Source organism: Mustelus asterias, chromosome 14 (assembly GCF_964213995.1).
Source record: "Mustelus asterias chromosome 14, sMusAst1.hap1.1, whole genome shotgun sequence".
In the NCBI taxonomy this organism is placed as follows: domain Eukaryota; kingdom Metazoa; phylum Chordata; class Chondrichthyes; order Carcharhiniformes; family Triakidae; genus Mustelus; species Mustelus asterias.
Window position 1 is genome coordinate 88,289,543 of NC_135814.1, and position 25,695 is coordinate 88,315,237.

General features: G+C 40.6%; 1 protein-coding gene across 4 annotated transcripts in view; it reads left to right on the forward strand.

The window, feature by feature from the left end:
* Positions 1-269: 269 nt before the first annotated feature.
* The window catches only part of kansl1l (KAT8 regulatory NSL complex subunit 1-like), a 91,810-nt gene continuing 66,384 nt past the window's right edge, over positions 270-25,695 (forward strand). Inside the window, exons 1-5 of one of the 4 annotated variants that reach the window (XM_078228818.1) lie at positions 270-1,521; positions 15,083-15,224; positions 17,162-17,359; positions 17,624-17,736; positions 23,054-23,237. In XM_078228818.1, the coding sequence (XP_078084944.1) occupies positions 335-1,521; positions 15,083-15,224; positions 17,162-17,359; positions 17,624-17,736; positions 23,054-23,237 (1,824 nt within the window). In that variant the 5' untranslated portion in view covers positions 270-334. The remainder of the gene's footprint in view (positions 1,522-15,082; positions 15,225-17,161; positions 17,360-17,623; positions 17,737-23,053; positions 23,238-25,695) is intronic. The other 3 variants (XM_078228820.1, XM_078228822.1, XM_078228821.1) reach the window with 3 other exon arrangements.

Sequence of the window (25,695 nt, forward strand, 5' to 3'; positions counted from 1 at the left end):
AGCCTACTTGTGATACTAATGAAAATAAATAAAATAAACTTTAAAAGATGTTTGTAAAGTTTGAATAGTAAACAAATACAATATATAGCCAGACACAGACTGGTTTAACACAATGGTATCTTGAAGTTAATTTTATATACCTGAGATATTTGTGTTGACTGGTTTGAGGTTTATAGAGAACCGTTCTGGAAGCATGTTCATAAAGTTTAAATGTACCATTGGCATATGTCAGCTAAGGGCTTCAAATATTTTGCTGTGCCATTGAGTTCTTTTATCCATTTTCTTCCATAGGGGCAATATTTTTTTAGCAGTGGAGCTGTTGGAGCAACACTGTATGGCTACAATGGCTCCTGCTCTCACTGAAACGGCCACAGAGGGACATGGATTCCAGCTGTCGTCGTCTTCCTTGCCCTCCAGTTCCATTGAACCTGACACATTTATGAACGAGGAAAACTCCACTACAGAACAGAAGCTAAATGGGGAATGTGACACACAATCTGCTTGGTCTCAACTTGCATATCCATTTGCAGGACATGGGCTTGGCAGTGATGCAACTGATCTGAAACATGTACCTTATGGTTCTGCAATTGTGCATTCTTCAATCCCAAACAATACAGCTTTGTTAACCAGTGCTAATTCTCTACTAGACATACTGTCTTTAAAATGTAATTTTAATAGCAGGAAGAAATTGTTTAGCAAAAACTCAGTAATTCTTGCCAAAAAAAAGTTATCTTGTGACAGAACTAAGCCAACATCTGCTTCTAATGCTAGCAAAATATATGTTGTACCTGATGTGGAGCTTGGTAGTAATAAAAATGGTATGAAAGATTTAAGCTCCCAGAAAAACAGTCCTTTGAAGTGTAAGGGCATGTTAACTGCTGCTAGTGACATGAAATTGGCCTGTAATTCAGTTTCAGCGAACCTCAACACTCACGGTGGCATAACTTCAAATCAAAAAGCAGAGTTGAAACCAACCAAAGCAAACAAAACTTGGGAAACTGTACCAGCAGAGGATGACATTCCGATTGGAAATTTATTGAGTGGTGCCAAGCAATCGGCCCAGCAGAGAAAACAAGAAAAACAACTCAGTAATTCTGCAAGTACAAGGGAAACTGAAATGAATACTCAGCTGCTTGAGTGCCTTGGCAGACAACAAGAGCTAGCTAAAAAGGCCAGCCGACTGAGAAAGCGTTTACAGCTAATACAGGCTAAGCATGTTGAGCATCATGTTCAGTGCCAAATTCAAGAATTGATAGAATCCCAGCACCAAAGGCTGACAGAAATGAGCAAAATCACCAGTTCAAAGACCGAGTCTGCTTTTTGTGCTGGAATAGAATACAGTGACGGTGAGCAGGCTGGATTCATCCCAAATCCCAACAACTCTGAACTCTACGAATATACGTGTTTTTCAAAAGCACTGATTTCACACATCAAAGAAAATGTGGATTCCGATGCAACTGTCAATAGCACAGATGAAGATTCAGATAGCGAAGAGATTTCATTGAAGAGGAATATGCCATTGTAAGTAGAATTCTTACTGTCATCTTTTCGGTTATCATTTCTAGCTGGGTGGATTAGGTGCAACTCACAAAAGTGTTTGTATTATTGAACCTCTTTCTCATTTTTCTTTAAGCTCCCTTGTGGCAACACCTGTAAATTGGGTCACTTTGACACCATGGCAAATTATTTACCAAACGCAGAAAAAATGTATACTTTTGTAATATTTTATGGGCTACAGATTGTTGAATCATTGGATTAGTGGTTCTAGCTTATATTATCAGCTTTTAACATCATTTGTATAATGGAGTACTCTTGGATAGAAATTGTTCTCGTGGTGATAAGGAGCTGAGCAAAATTGGTTAGTGTAACTCCTAATGGATCAGAAAAATGTTTGGCTAGAATAGTTTTGAAGTGACAAGGAATTGAAAACTTTCTTTTGAGCTGATCTGGGGATTGGTATTTCATAGAATCCCTAAAGTACAGAAGGAGGCCATTCAGCCCATTGGGTCTGCACCGACGACAATCCCACCCTGACCCTATTCTCGTAACCCCATGTATTTACCCTGTTAATCTTTTGACACAAAGGGGCAATTTAGCAAGGCCAATCAACCTAACCCGCGCATCTTTGGACTGTGGGAAGAAACCAGAGCACCTGGTGAAAACCCATTCAGACACGGGGAGAACGTGCAAATTCCACATAGTCACCCAAGGCCGGAATTGAACCCGGGTCCCTGGCGCTGTGAGGCAGCAGTTCAAACCACTGCTTAAACTAGTAATATGTACATCAAGGGTGTAGTTATCAGCACTTTTGTGTTACTGGTGTGTATCAACTTGAAATGACAACATAACTCCAGTGAACAACAGTAAGGTCCTGTGAGGGAAGTTGTTCTACATTTCCCAGCTTTACAAGTGTGACCGTTACTCCAGTGTGGCTTCAAGTAAAGTTTTAAAAATGTCCAGGTTGTGCTACATTAATTGTGTAACAAGGAAGTGATATTCTGATTCAGTGTGAAGAGCCTGTGACTGTTGTGTAGCAATAAATATGAAACACAAACTTGGGAACATATGAACATTTAAAAAGAAAAGGGGAAGGGAAAGTCATTCGTGCGTGTATTTCTTCCCCGTTTTTAAATGCTGGCTGACTGTAATGTCTTCTAATCCTGACAATGGTTCTTAACTCAAATATTAGCTTGTATATTCTCTCCGTGTGTTTCTCACATGGTTTATCTTTAGTTTTATTTGATTTCAACATCTGCAATCATTTTGCTGCTTATATATGTAGTGACAAATATGACTTATTTTAGCTGAGGAGTACAGAGGTAGGTACTTTTGTTTCGTCACTTAGATTTCTGGGCTTGTTACGGCACATGAGGTATAGTTGACCATGTTTATGTGCACCAAAATTGTTTCAAACTGTTCTGCAACATATTGCTGCCTTGAACACTTATTAAACCAGGATAACAGAACATGGGTACAAACTGGTGAAATTTTGGGATTGATGTCAGGTAGAAATCTATAGAGTAACCAATATCTAGGATGGTGCTGGCATTATTGAAGACTCACCTGAAGAAGGGGCTTGGGGCTCCGAAAGCTTGTGTGGCTTTTGCTACCAAATAAACCTGTTGGACTTTAACCTGGTGTTGTTAAACTTCTTACTATTATTGAAGAGGCAGTTGAATATTGTGTTGGTGGGAATTGTAGATTTTTTAAAAGTAACAACACAACAGCTAAACACCACCTCTTCCTATACTCTTACTGGAAAACACAAATATCTAACTGATATATATCTGAATTGCATTCACACTTTCCACTAGTGCAGCTTTTAAAGATTTATCACACTGGCTTTTTAGTGCCGCTGTACAATTTAATTCTGTTTGAATGTAACTTGATGCCCTCTACATGGTTACAACAGGCACCATTTGGAAAACAAATTGATTGGATTTGCTGTTCACTCAAAATAATTCAGTGAACTTAATCCTCTATTATAAAATATATACTGTTGTAGAATCATAGAAACCCTACAGTGCAGAAAGAAGCCATCTGGCCCATCGAGTCTGCACCGACCACAATCCCACCCAGGCCCTACCCCCATATCCCTACACATTTACCCACTAATCCCTCTAACCTACGCATCACTGGACATTAAGGGGCAATTTTAGCATGGCCAATCAACCTAACCCGCACATGTTTGGACTGTGGGAGGAAACCCACGCAGACACGAGGAGAATGTGCAAACTCCACACAGACAGTGACCCAAGCTGGAAATCGAACCCAGGTCGCTGGAGCTGTGAAGCAGCAGTGCTAACCACTGTGCTACCGTGCTGCCCATGTGTTAAACCTCTTGTCATAAAATGAACCAATACTACCTAAACACTTCTTTTTTTACAGAGAACAACAATGAGTTGGTTGGATGAGAAATTTACCAGATTATAAATTATTCCATGTGATCTGTTCAAAGCAGCCATGAACCTGACTATTCCATCTTTTAGTCATTCATTTCTGTTCTTCACATGCTGAAAGATGCATGATAAGTATTGTATATTGAAATGTTCACTATGCTCTTGGTACAGACAAAATTGCTTTGGATAAATGCATTGAGGTTTTGTAGGAAGAAATTGGTTTAAAAATTTGCATTGTTTATTTGCATGAATTTTTTATATTCCCACACTATGCAAGTTAGGCAAGGCAAAGCATCTCTTGGAGATGCTCTACATAACAAGATTTCAAATGTTGCAGTGTTCTAAATAGTTTCTGCAACAAGATTTTTTTCCCCCTACTTATGGCATCTTCTGTCACTTTAGAACATTAGTCTTCAATATTAGAGGCAGTTTGTGGCTCATATGCTGTCTGACTTATTGCTAACTTGAGTCCTGTACTGAATAACTAATTGAGTTGACAGTCTAGAGACTTTGCAATGTGTTTAGTATTTGGTAGTGATACAGGATTAAAAAATGAGAACTGACACAATGGGTGTGTGATCTTTACTGATTACTGAGACGGGCTAACACCTTCATGGTCCTTGACCTGAAACTTTAATTCTGTTTATCCCTCCACAGATGCTGCCAGACCAGCTGAATGTTTCCAGCATTTCCTGTGTTTACTCTAGATTCGTGTCATTTTCACTATTTGGAGAAACAAAATTCTTTAAAAGGCCAGAAATTGATCAGTTTCATCTTGACACTTGTGTGAACACTGTTTTAAAAGCACAACTTTTAAATATCTCACACCTCATTCTGATGGGCAAAAATTGACAATTTCTGAAGTAGTTAAAATCCTTCTGCTTAACTTACAGCTGACAGTCTGTGAAATTGCAATAGACATTTAATTGCAACAGTGAGAGCTGTGGTTGTCACATGTAGAAGAAAAGCGCAGCAGAGTTTTATCAGTGTTCTCTTTAGTTACATAGTGCAAGCCCAAGTGTACATATAGATAATATAGAGTAAATCTGACATTTTACAAGAAATAGAACCTCGCACACTATTTTCCTTCAAGTGGTTATTTAAATCCTTTTAGATCTTAATCTTCTCCTGAGACCCCCAACGTCATAGCTATCCAGTGTACTCAGCCACTTCTTAATACAACAAGGACTATCAGCCCTGACATAGTGCTGAAGACTTGTGCTTCAGAACTACCTGCATACACAGCACACAGGCATTTACCCGGCAACACTGAAAATTGCTGGGTCAGATTCCTAGATCTCCATCCCTAACAGCACAGTGGATGTACCTGTACCATGTGGGCTTCAATGGTTGAAGAAGACCACTTCCCACCTGTTCAAGGGCACTTGGGGATCAGCAATAAATGCTGGCCTTGCCAGCGATGCTCGTATCTCCGGAACTAATAAAAATAATTATGTCCTGCCACAAGAAGCAAACCAAATCCAATCTAACCAACTGCCATCCATCAGCCTACTTTCACTTACCAGTAAAAGTTATCAACACCACTGTTAAGCGGCACTTACCCACCAATAACCTGCTCATTGGTGCTTAGTTTGGGTTCCACCAGAACTACTTAACTCTAGACCTCATTACAACCTTGGCCCAAATATGGACAAAAGAGCTGAGATCCAATATTGAGGTAAGTGTAACTGCCCTCAATATCAAGGCAACATTTGACTGAGTGTGGCATCAAGGAACCCTAGTAAAGTTGAATTTGAGGGCAGGTTGGGTGAGGTGGAAATCTCTCCACTGGCTGCAAGCACAAAGTAAGATGGTTGTGACCACTTGAGACAACCACCTCATACCCAGGAATTCAAGATGTGCAGGTTAGGTGGATTGGCCCTGAGTGTCCCAAGGTGTGTACATTCGGGGGATTAGGGTAAATAGGAGAGGTTACGGGGATAGGGCTTGGGTCGGATGCTCTGTCGGAGAATTGGTGCAGACTTGATGGGCCAAATGGCCTCCTTCTGCATTGTAGAGATTCTATGATTCAATGTCTTCTTGCCAATCTTTCCACCACTGGAAACAATTTCTCCATAGATCAGGGTTTCAAACATGCCAATTAAATCGTGTGTTAGAAGAAGTTGACCAGTTTAATATTGACGTTGTATTAAGGGTGTTCAGATTGTACATTGTCTCCAGAACCTGACCACTGGTCTGAATCTTCCAGTAAGAAGTCTCACAACACCAGGTTAAAGTCCAACAGGTTTATTTGGTAGCAAATACCATAAGCTTTCGGAGCAATGCTCCTTCGTCAGATGGAGTGAGGAGCATTGCTCCGAAAGCTTATGGTATTTGCTACCAAATAAACCTGTTGGACTTTAACCTGGTGTTGTGAGACTTCTTACTGTGCTTACCCCAGTCCAACGCCGGCATCTCCACATCCTGAATCTTCCAAGCAGCATCAATGATAGTCTGATTGCCACATTGCTTGAAAATTCCCCTGATCTGACACTGCAAAGAACAGTACAGCACAGGAACAGACCCTTTGGCCCACCAAGTCTGTGCCGACACAGATGCCCCTCTCATCTAATATTTTCTTGCCTCCACGTGGTCCATATCCCTCTATTCCCTGCCTATTCATGTATCTATTGAGATGCCTCTTGAACGTTGTTACAGAATCTGCTTCCACCACCACATCCAGCAGTGTGTTCCAGGCACTCACCACCGTCTGTGAAAGATTTGCCGCTTGCATCTCTTCTAAACTTTCCCCCTCTCGCTTCCAATCTATGCCTCCGAGTAATTGACCCTTCGACCCTGGGAAAAAGACTCTGACTATCCACTCTATCCAAGCCTGTCATAATCTTGTAAACCTCTGTCAGGTCCCCCTCATTCTCCAACGCTCCAATGAAAACAATCCAAGTTTGTTCAACCTTTCTTCATAGTCCATATCTTCCAAACCAGACAACATCCTGGTAAATCTCATCTGCACCCTTTCCAATGCATCAACATCCTTCCAGTAGCGTGGCAACCAGAATTGTACACCACTCCAAATGTGGCCTAACCAAAGTTTTAAACAACGGCAGCGTGGTTTTCCAATTCCTATACTCAACGCCCTGATCGATGAAGGCCAGCATGACATATGCCTTCATGACCACCTTGTCCACCTGAGTTGCCACCTTCAGGGAACTGTGGATCTGCATGCCTCGATCCCTCTGTATGTTAATATTTCTAAGGGCTCTACCATTTACTGTATACTTTCTTCTGCAGTAGACCTTCCAAATTGCATCAGCTCTCATTTGTCTGGATTAAATTCCATCTGCCATCTTTCAGCCCAGGTCTCCAGCCAATTTATATCCTGCTGTATCCTCTGGTAATCCTCACACCTACATTTTCCTCCAAATCATCTATTTATATCCGATTTATTTCCACTGATCCTTGTGGAACAACGCTTGTCACAGACCCCTACTTAGAAAGGTATCCTTCCACTGCTAATCTCTGCTTTCTATTCCCAAACCAGTTTTGTATCCATCTTATCAGCTCACCTCAGATCCCATATGACTTCACCTTCTGTATCAGCCTGCCATGAGGAACCTTACAGAAGGTTTTACTAAAGTCCACGTATACATTACTGCACATTTCTTCCGGAACCCTCCAACCTGGTTTTGCCAGAAATGCGGGGTGTCCCTCTGGCAACCACATTGGAGTGGAGTTGAGTCGGGAAGATAAGACATGCCCCATTTTACAGCACTAGCTACCATGATGCAAGTTTAAATTGCCAGTCTTTGTACGAGTGAGAGTGGGTGGTTGGGTAAGTAAAGGGGTGATATGGGTGGGGTGGGTGGCATCAGTAGTGTAGTTACTTAAGTGTTAGACCGTGTTGTAACCTATCTAACATTTCCTCAGTAACCACCCAGTTAGATAATACTGCCCCAGGGTAGATTATTATTTGAAAGGGTGTAAATTGAGAGACGTGGAACATCAGCAAGATCTTGGTGTCCTCATGCAGCAGTTGCTGAAAGTGAGTGTGCCAGTACAGCAGGCAGTAAAGAAGGCAAATGGTATGTTGGCCTTCATAGTGAGAGGATTTGAATAATGGGGATGTTTTACTGCAACTGAATAGGGCGTTGGTGAGGCCACCCCCCCCCCCCCCCCCCCCCCCCCGGAATATTGCGTGCAGTTGTGGTGTTGGGGTCATTGTTTGACAATAAGGGTTAAACCTTTCAAGATTGAGTTGAGGAGAAATTGTCAATCTGTGGAATTCACTACCACAGAATGTAGTTGAGGCCAAAATGTTGTGTGATTTCGAGAAGGAATTAGATATAGCTCTTGAGGCTAAAGGGATCAAGGGATATGAGGGGGAAGGTGGGATCAGGGTATTGAATTTGATCAGCCATGATAATGAATGGCGGAGCAGGCTCGAAGGGTCAAATGGCCGCCTCCTTCTATTTCCTATGTATGTCTCCAACTCAAACTTGGAGTCAGAGTCCTGGGGAGCAGGAAAATTGCCCGTTGGAAATTGAGACTTGGGCAATTCCCACATAGGTCTGTGCCTCAGAACCATTGCATGAACCTGACACACTGGAAGCTAGAAGGTTTTGACCCCTTTTTCTGCAATTCATAACCAGATACATTGTGGAGATTAATAGCATTGATGGATTTAGTAGAAGTGAAGTAAGTACACGAGGCAAAAAGGGATTGAAGGTTATGTTGATAGGGTGAGATAAAAAAGATATAGGAGCACACTTGTGTGTGGCACATTGACCAGGTTAACTGGATGACTTATTTCTGTACAAATTCCATGTAACTCCAGATTCAACAATCTCTCCTTCTAATTGAGTTTGCTCATCCCTGATATAATTCTAAGTCTCTTCTATTCCTTCTCAATGTCCTTGACATCTTCCTAAAGTGTGGTTCCCTAAACTGAGCAAAATACTTTAGCCTTGGCTTCATTGGTAGCACTCACGCCTCTGAGTCAAGATGTGGGTTCAAGTTCTGTTCTAGGACATGAGCACAGCAATCGGGTCTGACCATCTGTGCAGTACTGAAGGAATGCTGCTTAGTCAGGGCTGTCGAATTTCAGATGAGATGTTAAACTGAGGCCCCTCTCTCGTGGGCATAAAATACCCCATGATACTATTTTAGCAGAGGGTTATACCTTATATTTTGCCGACATTGATCCCTCAATCAACATCCTAAAAACTGATTTACATGGTCATTATCACATTACAGTTTATTGGATCTTGCTGTGTGCATATTGGTGCCATGTTTTCGACATTACAACAGTGAATACACTTCAAAAATTATGTCCACTGGGTGTAAAGTGCATTGGGGCATCAGGTTGTCATAAAAGGCACTATACAGATGCATATTTTCTTCTACAATCTTTCAATCCACATGGACCAGGTCCCTCTAACTTGCTGAAATTGGCCCCCTCCAGCTGAAAGTTTTTTCACTTAATTGTTCCCCGACCCTTATTGTTTGTTATATACATCAATGATATCGATGAGAATGTGGGGGGAATAAGTTTTGCAGATGATACCAAGGTTGGTAGGGTGGTAATAGTGAAGACTGGTTGTAGGTTACAGGAAGATATCGATGGGTTGGTCAGATGGGCAGAGTAGTGGCAGATGATATTTAACTCTGATAAATGCAAGGTGATGCACTTTGGAAGAAGTAACAAGACAAGGAAGTATTTAATGACTGGCAGGACACTAGGAAGCTGAGTAACAGATGGACCTTGGGGTACTTATTCACAGATCCCTGAAGGCAGCAGAGCAAATGAATAGGATAGTTAAGAAGGCATGTGGGATACTTTTATCAGTAATGAGTATAGAGTATAAGAGCAAAGAGACTATGTTTGAGCTGTACAGAATGTACACAGCTGGAGTGGTGTGTGCAGTTCTGGTCACCTCACTATAGGAAGGATGTGATTGCACTAGATGGATACAGAGGAGATTCACCAGGATGCTGCCTGGGATGAAGCATTTAAGCTGTAAGGAGAGACTGGATAGGTTTGGATTGTTTTCTTTAGAGCAGAGAAGGCTGCGGGGGGGACATGATTGAGATGTATAAGATTATGATGGGTATGAACAGGGTGAATTGAAAGCAGCTGTTCCCCTTGTTTCAGGGGTCAATTACGAGGGGGCACGGTTTTAGGGTTGGGGCAGGAGATTCAGAGGGGATTTGAGGAGAAAAAAATCCAGAGTGGTGAGAATCTGGAATGCACTGCCTGGGAAGATAGTGGAGGCTGGCAACCTTACAACTTTTAAAAAGTATTTGGAGGAGCACTTGAAATATCATAACATTCAAGGGTGTGGGACTAGCCTCCCATCCATTGAGTCTGTCTACAGTTCCCACTGCCTCGACAAAGCAGCCAGCATAATTAAGAACCCCACACACCCCAGACATTCTCTCTTGCGCCGCCTTCCTTCGGGAAAAAGATACAAAACTCTGAGGTCATGTACCAACCGACTGAAGAACAGCTTCTTCCCTGCTGCTGTCAGACTTTTGAATGGACTTACCTTGCATTAAGTTGATCTTTCTCTACAGCCTAGCTACGACTGTAACACTACATTCTGCACACTCTCGTTTTTTTTCTCTATGAACAGTATGTTTTGTCTATATAGCGCGCAAAAAAAAACTTTTCACTGTATGTTAATACATGTGACAAATCAAACAAGTGCTGGAAAATGGGATTAACCCGACTTTAGTGGTAGTTATTGTCAGTGCAGACCCAATGGGCCGAAGGGCCTTTCCTGCGCTGTACGACTCTGACTTTGCCATAACTACTCTAAACCTTTTCCAAAATGTTCTCCAATTGAAACAAGCTCTAGTTGCTGCAGTTCATTCCCAAGCACTACTTTCAACACTGCTGCCTTCTCTAAAGGCTGGAAATACAAGAAGAAAAGCTTTCTTATACACTCTTCAAGAATTCCTCCCCTGCCCCCTTGTGTTCTTCACACAATTATTAAGGGAGCACTTACCTTTTTTGCAGTTTACTGTTTGCAGCTAACAGTGTGACCCCGAGCCCACTCGACATCTCGTGGTTAGCATTTTTAACTTGATGTGCATGGGAGAACAGGAGATTGTGCGTAATCTACCTGAAAAGGTTTTAGAGTGCTTGATTCTATAAGGGACCAGCTATTCCACTCTTCTTTTGAGCTAATGTGGAGAGAGTAATTTTGTCATTTGGAACAAAAGAGCAGCTGAAGAAATGATTGTCTCCAAGAACCACAGTTGGTTAACCTTGTCAATTCTTTCATCAGTGATCTGGTGAGGTTGATGACTGCTAGGACCATAGCTCAAATGTAAACTTCAACAGCTTTGATCTTCCATCAGATTGATGCAACAGTAAAGATGAGCACCACCTGGAAGCCTGAAATGTGTTCAGAGGAGGAGGATTGGGTGGTTAAAAACAGCTGGATTAGAGTTGAGTTTAGTTGTTGAAAATGTAGGTCTGTTATGGTAATCTGGTGCTGTCCAGTAGCAAGTTCTGACTGGTCGCAGATGTGGCTACAGTGACAGTATTTTAGCCATGTGCACATTTTAGTAGCAAACACCTCCCATGCACGCACTCAATAGATTAATATCTATGTGAAATACATTTACTATTTATTTAACACACTTCAGTATCCAGGGAAATAAAGTTGTTGCAATGAACAAAAAATGCTCACTACCTTTCACCTTCCCAAGAAATGCACTAAAATGTTAACATTCAAATGCACACACTGAATATAAGTATGATATCACTCCATATGGCTCTGCTAACTACACTCAATGAAATATTGGGAAGACTGAAACTATTGTTTTCAGTCCCTACTGCAAACTCTATTCCCTATCTCCATCCCTCTTTAAGGCAATAGTCTGAGGATAAGCCAGTCTTTTTGCAACCTTGGTGTCAAATTTAATCCTGAGATAAGCCCCAGCTTTAAATTTGTGACCATTAAGACCAGCTGTTTTCAACTCTGTAGATTTGTCCCTGCTTTAGATCTTATGCTGAAAGCCTCATTCTTACCTCTGGACTTGACTATTCCAACGCACTCTTGGCTGGTCTCCCGTACTCTACCCTCCACAAACTTGAAGACACCCAAAACGCTGCTGCCCTTGGTCTTGTACTAAGTCCTGTTTGCCGATTACCCCTGTGCTTGCTGACCTCCTGGCTTCTGGTCAAACATTTTAATCCTTATGTCTCTCCCCTGTAATCTCATCCAATACCACAATCCTCTAATTCTGGCTTCTTGTGCAGCCACAATTTTAATTGATCTGCCTATGTCTTCAGTTGCGTAGGCTCAGAACTGCTCTCCCTATGCCTCTCCAGCTCTCTATCTTGCTTTCCTCCTTTAAGATACTCCTTTAAAACCTACAACTTGAACTAAACTTTTAGTCATCTGACTTAATATCTCCTCATATACTTTATTGTGCTGCCTTGGAACGTTTTATTCATTAAAGTTGCTATATAAATTGTTTAGGAAAAGTGTGAAGATTCTTCAGAGGGTGCAGTGGAGTTTTACCAGAATGGTTCCAGGAATGAGGAGCTTTAACTACAAGGTTACGTTTGAGAAAGTGGGCTTGTAATTGGAGCAAAGGATATTGAGTGGGTGTACAAGATTATGACAGGTTTGAATATGGTAGTTGAAAGCTGTTCCCATTAGCTGATGGTACAAACAATAGGTAGGTACAAGACTTGTGATTTGGACCTTTGCCCAACAGGAACTGGGATGGAAATGACCAAGCCCAAATTGATTGAATAGTTTACAACCAGCAGACCAGAAATTTACAGACATCAGCCTGAATTGGACATAAGTCAGAATGCCTACCAGCCAGTCTCTTCATTTTGCATTATATTATAACAGGATATGATTGTGCATTTGAGCTGCTAACATGATTTTTAAAACTCTGTAAATGGCCTAATTAACATAAATGAATAAAAATCTGGCATTGAAACTTTCCAGCCTTACTGTATGAAGGAACTAGAACCAGTCAAAATCTTGTTGGTTAAAGCCCTGTTGGGGTTTGGAGAGCTCTGTGATCATGCTGCATTTTCCGAAGTGAGTTGTTTCAGAGGTCTGGCACTGCTTGAATGAGAAATGAATTATACATGAGTGTAGTAATTCAAGCCCCGAGTCTCCACTTTCTTTAACTATCCCCAGTTAAAGTTTAAAAGGACTATGTAAATAGAAAGCATTACAGCAGTGCAACTGATAAAATACATATTTGAGAAAGTTGCTGGAAAAATCTGGAATATACAAGCATGGAAACTTAGTTCATAAATTCACTAAATTAACCCCAGGGAATTACGACTGTGCATGTCTTTTAATAAATGTTACCTTCAAAGCTAGAAAACCAACTGTTTTGAAACTTGAACTTTTTGATTATTTTGCTTTATAGATTGAATGAAAATAAATAAAGGCTTGGATTTAAATTCAGCAATATTAAATTACTGGATTATTTGTACAGAAAGTTGATTTTTAAAAAGACACTAATACCCAGTCACGAAGTTCATTATTGTCTGTCTTGGTTCAGTGGGGAAGCAGGAAGGCAGATAACTTCTGGGTAACTTCTTATCCTTGCCACTGATTCCAGGCTGAACCATGGTTGTTAATTGTTGAATCTTATGCCATTCGGCCTCATTGCCCCTCCATCACAAAGACAGATTACTTTCACCTCCATAGCATTACCTAACCCCATTCCTGTCTTTACTTGTCTCCTGTGGAAATGTTTATCTATGCATTTGTCATCTTCAGTTTCAACTACTTGTGTTCTGGCTGACCTCTCACCTTACCTCATGCTTGGTCCTACTTATTTATCTCCTCCATCTGACCATTGACTAGAGTCAGTAGATAGTATTGTATAGAAGCGGACTATTTGGCTCATTGAGTCTGTGTTGACTCTTTTGAAGAAGTCAGTTAGTCTCGCTCCTTTTCCCCATATCCCTACATTTTTGTTCTTTCAAGTGTTTATCCAATCCTCTTTTGAAGGCCACTATTGAATTTGTATCCACAACCCTATTGGATAATAATTTCTGAATAATAGTTAAGGTGAAGTCTCCATAGTCCCAGATGACCATAGGGAGAGCAGACTGGTGGTGATTTAACCTGAGGATCACCATACCTCAGGTGAGGGGCAAGGTTGAGAAGGCAGGCCTTCATGAATAACCTAATGAATAGTAACATAGGCTAAATAGCCTACTTCTATTACTATGAAACTATTTAACCATTTGGTGAAATCATGGCCAGTCTGTGCCTTAACCTCATATACCCACCCTTGCCCCATATCCCTCAATGCTTTGGGTTAACAAAAATCTTTCAATCTTTGTTTTAAAATCCCTTCTGTACTCTGCATGGCCTTGCCAAATTTATTTGAGCAAGGAACCCTAAACTGGGCACGATATGCTAACTATGATCCACCAAATTATTTCATGGTGGGACAGTTTAGAAAAGTTATCTACTCCACCTAACTTGTGCTGTACCTGAAATGGTACTAGAAATATTAGCTGGTGCTTGTGAGCCAGCTTTATTACCTTGGGGTTGCTGCGTATCCATGAGGTGCGTGCATTTGAAAGCTGGTGAAAACTTATTAAGTAAACCCAATATATAAAAGCAGTTTCTGTCCTCGGAAATAAGAGGCCACATCAATTAAAGTTCGCACTTGGAGAAATAATAATGAGCAAGTTAGAGAAACACAAAATAATGTCTCTGGAACCCCACCAAGACCAGCCTAGAAAAAAATTGGAGCAGGAGCAACCCAAGTCACACAGATTGGTGTTGAAATGGCAAAAAATAACCCAACAAGGAAGGATGTGACAACTGAATGGAGCCTGGAGAGAGAAGAGGTGCCTGAAGATGGAAGTAGGAGCAGAAGATGACAACCTTCAACCTCCTGATCCCATTGTTAACTAATATTTTACAGAAGCAAATTAGTGTGGATATTAGAAATCTGAAAAATAAACTGCTCAAAATACTCAGCAGATTATGTTGGCATCCTTGGTGAGTGAAATAGAATTAATGTTCCTGCTCCAGCATCCAAACTGTTCATGTGGTATTTTTGATGCATAGTAATAGTGAATCTTTATCACCTTACAGGACAATAATCCAAATGTTTTAAATTTTGAAAAGTGCTATTTATGGAGCAATGTAATATTGACAGTGGAGCAGAGGTTGGTATATTTGTAATAAAGAATTATAAAACATTTTTTTTTTCAGTGAGTACAGGTCAGAATGGAGGTGGACCGTTCACCGAGCTGAAATTGCAAACCGGTGGACGTGGCTTCAAACCCAGATATCAGAGCTGGAGTATAGGATACGACAAATAAATGAAATCTACAGGCACATATGTGCTGCAAAGGTAAAATAAAGACTAATAGAAATCTTATTTCAATAAATTTAAAGGGAAATACTTAATATGACCATTGGCACTAAATAATGGCTGAATGCTTCTCTGGTTCCTTATGCCATTCCATCTGAGAACATGAACACGTCCTGTAGGGGTCATTTGTCCAAATTTGCAGCCTGTACTCTCAAACTGTACCAACAGCTGCATTTTTAAAAAAAAATATTCAGCCAACCTGAGTTAGCATCAAAACATTCTCGGGTACATGGCTATCCCAGCTAATGTTACTACTGGACAAGTCAGACCCTAGAGTGAAACCTAGTTTGCTAAATCCTAACTTATTTTTTCAAGAAACTGTGGAGGTAAGTTACTGAACAAATTCACAGGAGTCTGCTGATGGACCTTTGACAAAAAGAATAAAATATTTATTAAACATGAAAAATGAACAATATTACACCAGACCAATAAGGTTGGAAAGATCACAATGGAGACAAGAATATGTTTTAACTATTTATTCCTTCATCCCAGCTGAATCTTTACAGATGCATACAAATTCGGAAAGATAAATCAATTTATTATATCTATCTTGTATGCTAATATCCAAGGTATGTATGCAGTACATGTCAATCAACTGGCGAATTGTGGTCAGTCAGAAGTACATGACAAATATGACCAAAGCAGCCTCTATGGATTTCTCAACAACCCACCTAGATGCTTGTCACACCTTGAGCCAGCTTGTCTCGTTGAAACTCTTTCTCTCCCGTGTTTCCAATCTCCACATCTGAAGAACTTTCCTTAGAATTCTCTTCAAACATTACTCCTACTCAGACGACTTCAACCAGGATCCACCTCCATGGTTCCAATTTCCCCTTCTGAGATTCCTTTCCTCTGGATCTCTGCGTGCACTTAAACTTCACCCTCCAGGCACATTTTCAGGCTTTTGGCTGTGCCACACAGAATCCACTGATCCAAATGGGTACCTTTGCCTTTATGGTCCACAGCATGGAGTCACCAACTGCATGTTCGGCTGCATTCTCTAATGTCCAGGCTTTCTCTTGAGCCTGCTCACAGCTCTCTCTCTTTAATTTGGAACCCATTGCTCTGCTCTTTTTTTTAAACAGAATCTGCTTCTGATCTCCGTCCTGGGACAGTTTTACTTGGGATAGTCTTCTGAGACCTTTGTCCCTCTCCCTTTGCCTCTGTCCTGCCCCTGGGATGCTTCTTCAAGATGCTTCTCTTTAGTTCACCTGACCTGCAGTTTTGCACTGTTTCACTTTTTTTTCTTCCATTTCTTCTGTGCATGTGCACAGGGTCGGTTCCCAGCTGAAGAATGTAAACCGTGTCAAACTGCGCACGTGTGGCTATCTCCCCCGCGCATGCGCTGACGTCCTGAGCACCTCACAGCTCCCATTCAACTCTACGTTTCTCCCAACTCTGGCTATTTGTGAACACCCCAGTTCCATCACCTCACAATCACCAGCTATGGAACTCCTGTCATCAGGGTACGTCTTTCTTTTCAGCACAGGTACCAGGTTTTGCCTAACAACAAAATCTGGAAGAGGACTTTACTACTCAGTCGGTATTGCAGTTGGGAATTTTTAGTTGTCCTCATCAGCCCTGAGCTCGGATAGAGAAACTCACCAGGGTTCTTATTACTGATCATTACTCAGCGATTCTTGTTGAAAATTGCATAAGAAGCAGTCTGGACCCAAAGGGTAAATTATCTTTCATCACTCATTATATAGGATCACATGTAAACCGGTTACTTGGTCAATGTAAGCTAAATGCTTTTAATTTCTTGTGTAATCTGCTGTTTGCATGAAGGTATTTCATCTTTCAGAACAATCTTTTGAAGGCTGCTTTGTTAATTCATGAGAAAAGGGAACTCATTTGAAAATGTTGTTGCAGCCAAATGTTTCTTAATTCCAGTCATTTGTGTAATTGTTGTCTAGGAAGTGGTGATCCTGGATGATCCTCAGCCTTCCAAAGCCATTCTCAAAAAGCAAATGCAGATGATGGATGCAGCAGCTTTATCCGCTGTAACTGAGGATAACAAAACTCCTGCAGAGATAAAGGATTCAACCCTGGAATGCAATTTGGAAATGTCTCCAAGCAGCCCTTCGCTTCTTCTAAGGAATATAGATAAACAGGTAGAAAGAAAATGTAGAAAAATGTTAAAGCTGGAACCAGTTGATTACTTGCTCTGCCAGTAGTATTACAGTCACAATCTATCATACAAAAAACTGTTTAAATAGTTGAGATGAGAAACTGAGTTCTGTAAGATTGTTTTTGGCTTAAACTTCATGGTAAGGATAGTTCAAGGTGGAAGTTGCTGGTTTGGTATTTACTTCACATACACAGAATCGTGCTCTTTAAGACAGAGGTTGAAAGGATTGTTTATTAATTGTCTACAGAGTGCACAGCTAACAGAATCAGTCAACAGTTTGATTCCTCCACTCAATTTATCACCTGCTTCTTCTCCTGTCTCCTGTAAGGCATGCAGACGTCTCGATGGCATCACCTGCAGGTAAGAATACTTGTCAGTTTGTCTCTTTCAGTCTCGTTTTTGCATTTCTTACAAAGGAGTGTGATTCACAAATGGTTAGCAGTTACTTTATGCTGTAGGACTGAATGTCATATTGTTGCCAAAGTAATGTTAATCAAATGGAGCTCTTTAGAGTTACTGACCCATGCAAACCAGTTTAAAATCTCCAGGCTGTTAGATTAATTCTGAGAAGGGGGTCAAAAATGCATGTCCTTGAGCTTAAAAGATAGAGTTCAACTGCATTTATAACTTCTAAGTTTTGTGGTCTATCAGGAAAATCCCAGATCATCTGTGCTGACCTCAAATTTCAGTGTGGGTGTACTTGAGACAACATTGTTCCGGGCAGTGCACCGAAAACATGTGATGGAAAATTGTGTTGTTAAGACAGATGCTGAAAGCCCTTCCTGGATGATTTGCGGATTTTAGCTATATAACGTTAAACTTGGAATATAGAATGAATTTGCAAATGATCTTTTAATTCAATCTACTATTAAAGACATGGGAACAAGACATTTGGAAAATCACCAAGGTTAGGTAGAGTCAACACAGTTATATAAACAAGAACTTGTGTTTGGCAAATCTGTCAAAGTGTGTCATTATAAAGGTGGATGAGGGTAAAACAGTGGATGCAGTTTATCTGGATTTTCAGAATGTATTTATTAAGGTGCCACATGAGCTTGTCATGGGATTGGGGATAATTTATTAGCATGGATTGGGGATTAGTTAACTGACAAGTAACGGTATAGTAGAATAGTGGTTACGTTGTTATGTTACTAGACTAGTAATCCTTGGGGTCTGAATTAATAATTTGGAGACATGAATTCAAATACCATCATGATATTGAGGGAATTTAAATTCAGTTCATTTAATAAATCTGGAATTAAAACGTGCTAGTATCAGTAATGGTGACTATACAGCCAGTGGGATGTTGTAAAACCTATCTGGTTTACTGATCTCCTTGAAAGATTGAAACCTGCTGTTATCCAGCTTGGCCTTTATGTAACTTCAATCCACAGTATTGTGATAACTCTTCACTGACCTCTGAAGAGGCCTAGTTAGATACACAGTTGTATGAAACTGCTATGAAAAACCAGAATAGAAATAAAGCCAGATAGACCACCCTGGCATCAACCTAGATATTGGATTAAACATGGCAAAGACCTATCCATCCCAATAGAGCCTGCAAATCACCCTGACAACGGTCTAGAGACTTCTGCCAAAATTGGGAAAGCTGTTCCACAGACTAGTTAAGCAGTCGCTTGCCATAGTTCTACTCAGAATCATACCTTTCAACTGATGTTTTAGACTCTGTATTAACATCCTTTTTTCAATTCATTCATGTGGGCATTGCTGGCAAAGTCTAGATTTATTGTCCACCTCTGATTTTCCCTTAAGAAGGTGGTGGTGTAGCCCTTTCTGGAACCACTCCAGTCTGTGTGGTTTAAATACTCCAGTGGCAGGTTAGGTAGGAAATTTCCTACTTGGCAGTGGGTCAAAATCCATAAATGGCAATATATTGCCAAGTTGGTCTGTAATTTAATGGCAAACTTGTAACACCTACTAGGTGCTAAGAGTTTGGAGATTTGGGAGGTGCTGTTGAAGAACTGTGGTCAGTTGCCACAGTGGGTTGTAGATCAGACAGACTGTAGCCCCAGCACATCAATGGTGGAAGGAATGAATATTTAAGTGATGTTTGGGACACCAATCAAGCAGGCTGCTTTGTGCTGGATGGTATCATATCGGAGAAGGGGGAACATTATTGAGGTGTGTAAGATGATGAGGAATATGGACAGGATAAGTAGGGAGCAGCTGTTCCCCTTGGTTGAGATATCAATCACGAGGGAGCATAGTTTTAGGATTAGGGCAGGGGCACTGTATGAGAAGCGTTTTTCATTCAGAAGGTGGTGAGAATCTGGAATGCACTGCCTGGGAAGGTAATGGAGGCTGGAACCCTTACAACCTTTAAAAAATATTTGGATGAGCACTTGAAATATAACATTCAAGGATATAGGGACAAGTGCTGGGAAATGGGGTTAGCGTGCCTTTGGTGGTTATTGCTGGTGCGGACTCGATGGGCCAAGGGCCTTTTCTGCAGTGTATGACTCTGTGATTTCAGTGTTGTTGGAACAACACAGCCAAGCAAGTGAAGAGTATTCAGTTACACTCAGAATATGGTGCTTGTGCATACTGACATAATTTCATGATGTTGCCAGGCACATTAGAGGGATCAGGCTGCAATCAGAGCAGCATTGTTCATAGCCCCAGAAAGGCCAACAAGCTTTTATTTTAAGGCGATAACCACCTAGACTCTTTCATTCTTTTCCGAAATTTAAAAAAATATTAGAAGTAGAATTTCCTTGACCTGTTACGATTGCCATAGAGACTGATAACATTTGAACAAACAAACTAAAATCAACATAGGTCAAACATTAATTACCAGGCAACAAATAGACCAAGCTAATGAAAAGATAATGCAAAAGTAACTGACTAACGGAATTGAGGTATGTCTTACAACCCCTTTCGGGGTGCGCCATGTTTCTGGCAGATCTGTAGCATTACAGGAACAGTTCCAAAGTAACACCCAGCTGTCCAGCAGCCTCACTGTTTCCTGCTACACCAGGTTGAAACTTTCAGGGTCCTTCAAAAATTGTTCCACTCAGCCCGATTTTCTGGATCCAGTTTTTACCAACTAGGCAACTTCCTGTTCCTTAACTCTCCAAGAGCCCAATTTGTTCTGTTTTTTCCTCCCTTTTGAACAAAAACTGAATATTCACAAACATTCTGCTTGGTTGTTAACACAGGACAGTCCATCTGCTTCCCCACAGCACTGGTTTCTTTGTTTCTCCGCATCTCGAAAGCTGGCCTTTCCCTATGTAAAAGTATTAAGTCTGTCACTTGGCACTTCAATAGGTTTCTGTTTGAGTTTCTCCCCTCCCCCGCATGGCAACCAGGTCATGGGCATATTTCCAAACAGATGTTCAACATGACTGCATGACCCTTCTTTTCAGGACATTGTAATTCACCTTCAGTTAAAGCAGACATTTTAAAACATTAAAACATCTTGTAAAGGTCAACTACATAACATTTATACCAACTTGTCCCCTGCCAATTGCTACTTACCTTGGAGTTTCCTGAGATTTTGTTAGCAAATGCCAGAGTATAAAGGAGCAGATATCAGTGTAAATAAACAGTTGGAACGTGAAGAAGGCATATACCACCTTTCTTTAAATTTTTAAATTTCTCTTTATCTTAACGATATGAAGGTTAAACTTTAAAGGCACCAAACCATCTTTTATGCATATTAAACGCAGCATGTTTAAGAAAATACAATTATAGAAGTTTTTTATACCATGTAACCAATTCTGCTATCACAGTTTATAAATAAGAGTCCCCCACTATAACTACACTTAGCAAATTTGCAGGGAAATCACAGAGGCACATAAACCAATCTATCTATCCCACTAGTTGGTGGCCTATAAAATATGCCAGAAGTGTAATAAAGCTGTATTCTTTCTTATGCCAACTAAATAAATTCTGCTTTGGAGCCGTCTAGGACTTCCTCTCTCTCCAGCATTGTAATATTATCCTTAATCAATACTGACAGCACTCCTCCTTTCTTTCCTTCTCTATCTTTTCTGGGCATCATGTACCCAGGAACACTGACCAGTCTAGCTGTTTTATTTGAGTCCGATCTCCATTATTGGCGCAACTTTATTCCCCCCCATGTGGTTAGCTGTACATGCAGCTCACCAGTGTTTCTAACCATGTCCTATTCATTTATATACATGCCCAGTAAAACTGATGTAGACTGATTGCATTCTCTCTCTTACTCTAACTGGCTCTTCCAATCCTTTGTGCACCATTCTTCTTTTGTTACATCCTGGTTTCTATCCATTTTAACAGGTTGATTTAAATCCTCCCCAACAGCACTAGCAAATTTAGGGCACTGGTGCAAGCTGTCTAGGTTCCACCTCCCCAGAAGTAGTTATAATGTATCAGGGATCTAAAGGCATTCCTCATGCACTGTGTCCACCTATGCATGCATGCACTCTGTCCTCCTATTTCCAGATTCACCAGTGTCGCATTACTACCATTGAGGCCCTTCGAACTAATCTCCTTCCTACTCCCTAAAATCTGGATGCAGACACTCGGACAGTTAATGTGTAAAAGCCTAGTTAGTCTCCATAGTCCCAAATGACCATAGGCTGCTTTCCCCTTTTGGAGGGGAGAGCTGACTGGTGGTGATTTAACCTGAGGATCACCACACCTCAGGTGAGGGGCAAGGCTGAGAAGGCAGGCCTCCGTGAAAAGCCTAATTGGGTCACAGCTGGAAAATGACCTGTATAAAAAGTTGAATGGCTGCCATCTGTGCCTTAAATTTTCTATGGCTGGAATTTTATCAGATGTCAGGTCATAGAGTCATAGAGGTTTACATCATGGAAACAGGCCTTTCGGCCCAACTTGTCCATGCCGTCCCTTTTCTAAACCTGCTGCCTGAGAGGGTGGTGGAGGGAGATACTCTAACAACATTTAAGAAGCATCTGGAAGAGCACTTAAATTGCCAAGGCCGAGTAAGCAATGGACCAAGTGCTGGTAAATGGGATTACTATAGATTGGTATTTGATGGTCGGCATAAACGTGGTGTGCTGAAGGGCCTGTTTCTGTGTTCTATGACTCTGAATGTTTACAAATTTAAAGGTTTCAATATGTTTTATTTGAGAAAAGATTAAAACACTTCCTCATTGCTATCACTTCAATTAACAAAATGTTCTTGGAGTTCCAAGAGAGAGAATTACCAAAAAAGACACACTTTTTCACGCCTTCTACTTTAAAATAAATGAAAAGTAATATTTTGTAATCCTATTGTAGAAATTAGTTGGACAACAATAATGAGACTTTCTGAAAACAAAAATTTTCATAAGTATGCTAAATTAAGATTTGACTGCTTAGTAGGAAGTGGGAAAGATTTTTATTTGAAAAGGCCAATTAATACAAATAGTCACTTCCACTTCCCTCATTTCTATGCACATGATATCAATTGATTCACATTTTCTTGAATACGAAATAAAAAATTGAAAATGATTTTATTTGTTGTGTTGGACACCTAATCTGAATTATAGTGGGGCTCCAGCATGCATGTGGCAGTGTTTTGAGAATAAAATTGATCACTTCTGGTAACCGTTGTAAGCATCTCTAACTGCTACAATTGACTTTAGGTTGAAAACCTTTGTCGTGAAACAGTGGTTTTCTATTATATTATCTACTAGTCACAATAGTTAAATTTAACTTTGGCTGTTAGTGTTTTAGGTGGTGACGAGTCTGGCTCTTCAAACCGTTCTGGTTGTGAAGAGTCTAAGAAGAAGCACCCAGACAGGAATACACAGCGGGTTCTTTCTATGGATGAAACGTCAGCCAGAACCAGACCTCTCCAGATGCGACATAAACACAGACTTTTCAGTTGTATTTATGACACAAGCAGACAGGTGAGTTGAACTGCTTAAAACAAGTGCAAAAGGATTTTTGTTTTGTGGTCAATGTTTCCAGCTTTGTAATTTGAATTTTGTGCTCATCAAAGCAGTGTACTGTTGGGAATTGGAAAAATTACCATGTCTAGTATCTAGTGTCAAATGAATGACAGTTTACAACCGTGGGCCCTCATTCATTGGGTTGAAACTTTCCAAACTTGGTTAAAATAGGACAGTAAACAGAGGAGACTTCCATCTCATCAATTTGAGCTGAAATGAACGAGGTCCTAAAGATAAATAGCAGTATTTGTCCCACGATATCATTTGTACTTTTTTGCCAAATAACCACATTCTACTTTCATAATATTGATTGTCATACATTTGTGATGTATTAGGCCGTAGCTTCTGAGCTTCCCAGCTTAGGTTTGTTGGGTGAGGGTACCTCAAAGATGCACTGGGAAACTTCTCTCAGAACTTCACAGGTAAGGTTTGCTCGCTAGTTTCCCAGAAATGCAAACCTCTCATGAACAATTAGATGGATTAACCATGGTAAATGTATGGGGTCATGGGGATAGGGTGTGGAAAAGGGCCTGCGTAAGATACTCTGACAGAGTCAATGTAGATTTGATTAGCTGGATGGCCTCTTTTGCACTCTAGGGATTATATGAAATCCATCTAAAGTTTCCAAACAACAGTCATTCATTTTGTCTTTCTATGTTCAGATAATGCTACATGTTGTGGGACTAAGCTTGCACAATACATTTCCAACTGCCCCTTATCCATCACCTACTCCTGTAAATGACAAATTCTAAACTGCTAATTATGTGACTTCTTACCACAGAATCCCTACAGTGCAGAAGGAGGCCATTCGGCCCATCGAGTCTTCACTGACTCTCCAGAAGAGCATCTTACCTATGCCCACCCCTTTGCCCTATCCCCATGACCCCGCATGTTTACTAAGGCCAACCCATCTAACCTACACATCTTTGGAAGATTAATTATTTCAATCTCTGCTGCAAGTCTCTTGTCACACAGAACATCTACTGCTGACAACTGTCAAATCTCTTTCACTGTTGTTGTACATGTCTTTCCCATTAAATTACCTTTCATTCCATATTATTGAAATGCAGCCGACATCCACATAGGAATTTAATTTTCTTGGCCGAGTACTACTGAATGTGTTCACTGAGCATTCCTTTGATGCTATTTTAATATAACCCTAAGGACATCATACAGTGAGCCTGCAGAGGAAATTAAAGCCTACCACTATAGGAAATTTAAACTCCAAAATGTTTAAAAAGAATCTGTCTACTGCAGTATTGCTTTACTTACCAAATGTCAAATCCACATTCCTCAATAGGAAGTACATGATCACATTTGCTTCCCTGGAACCCATACAAATCCTGAATGGGCTTCTTACTGTTAGCAATATCACTAGAAATTGCTCCTATAGGAAACACACCGAGCAGTTAATTAAATCAAACCCCATTAATTACACGAATGGCAAAGCAGCAGCCAAGGGAGTTTAGCTTATAAACTACAAATCCGTTCTAATTCTCTCTTGTCTAAGTCAATCTCCTGTGGAAACAACTGCTTCTAAAAGACCAGTGGTAATTAAATTATTTGTGGTAGGAATTTCTTGTGTGCTTAAGTGCAGCCAAATTAACTTCAAAATATATGAAATAAAATCTAAATTCAGCATAAGCATCAATGCTACAGGTTCTTTGATGCTGATTTTGAGCTGCTCTTCAAGAGCAGGTCTTGCAACAGGTAGCAACGAAAAAGTACGCAAATGCTGTAAATAGGGCAGTCAACAGCTGAAAAGGGAAAAGACAGATGATAGAACAAATCGAGAATACGTACCTAAAACAGCTTGTTACAAATGTTGACTGATCGGTCATCTATATCAATGATCTGGATGATAATGTGGTAAATTGGATCTGCAAGTTTGCTGATGATACAAAGATTGGAGGTGTAGTGGACAGTGAGGAAGATTTTCAAAGCTTGCAGAGGGATTTGGACCAACTAGAAAAATGGGCTAAAAAATGGCAAATGGAATTTAACGCAGGCAAGTGTGAGATATTGCACATTGGAAGGACAAACCAAAGAAGAACGTACAGGGTATATGGTAGGACTCTGAAGAGTGCAGTTGAACAGAGGGATCTGGGAATACAGGTACAGAATTCCCTAAAAGTGACGTCACAGGTGGATAGGGTCGTAAAGAGTGCCTTTGGTACATTGGCCTTTATAAATCGGAGTATTGAGTATAAAAGTTGGAGTGTTATGGCAAGGTTATATAAGAAATTTGGAGTATTGTGTACAGTTTTGGTCACCTAGTTACAGGAAGGATGTAAATAAGATTGAAAGAGTGCAGAGAAGGTTCACAAGGATGTTGCCGGGACTTGAGAAGCTGAGTTACAGAGAGAGATTGAATAGGTTGGGACTTTATTCCCTGGAGCGTAGAAGATTGAGGGGA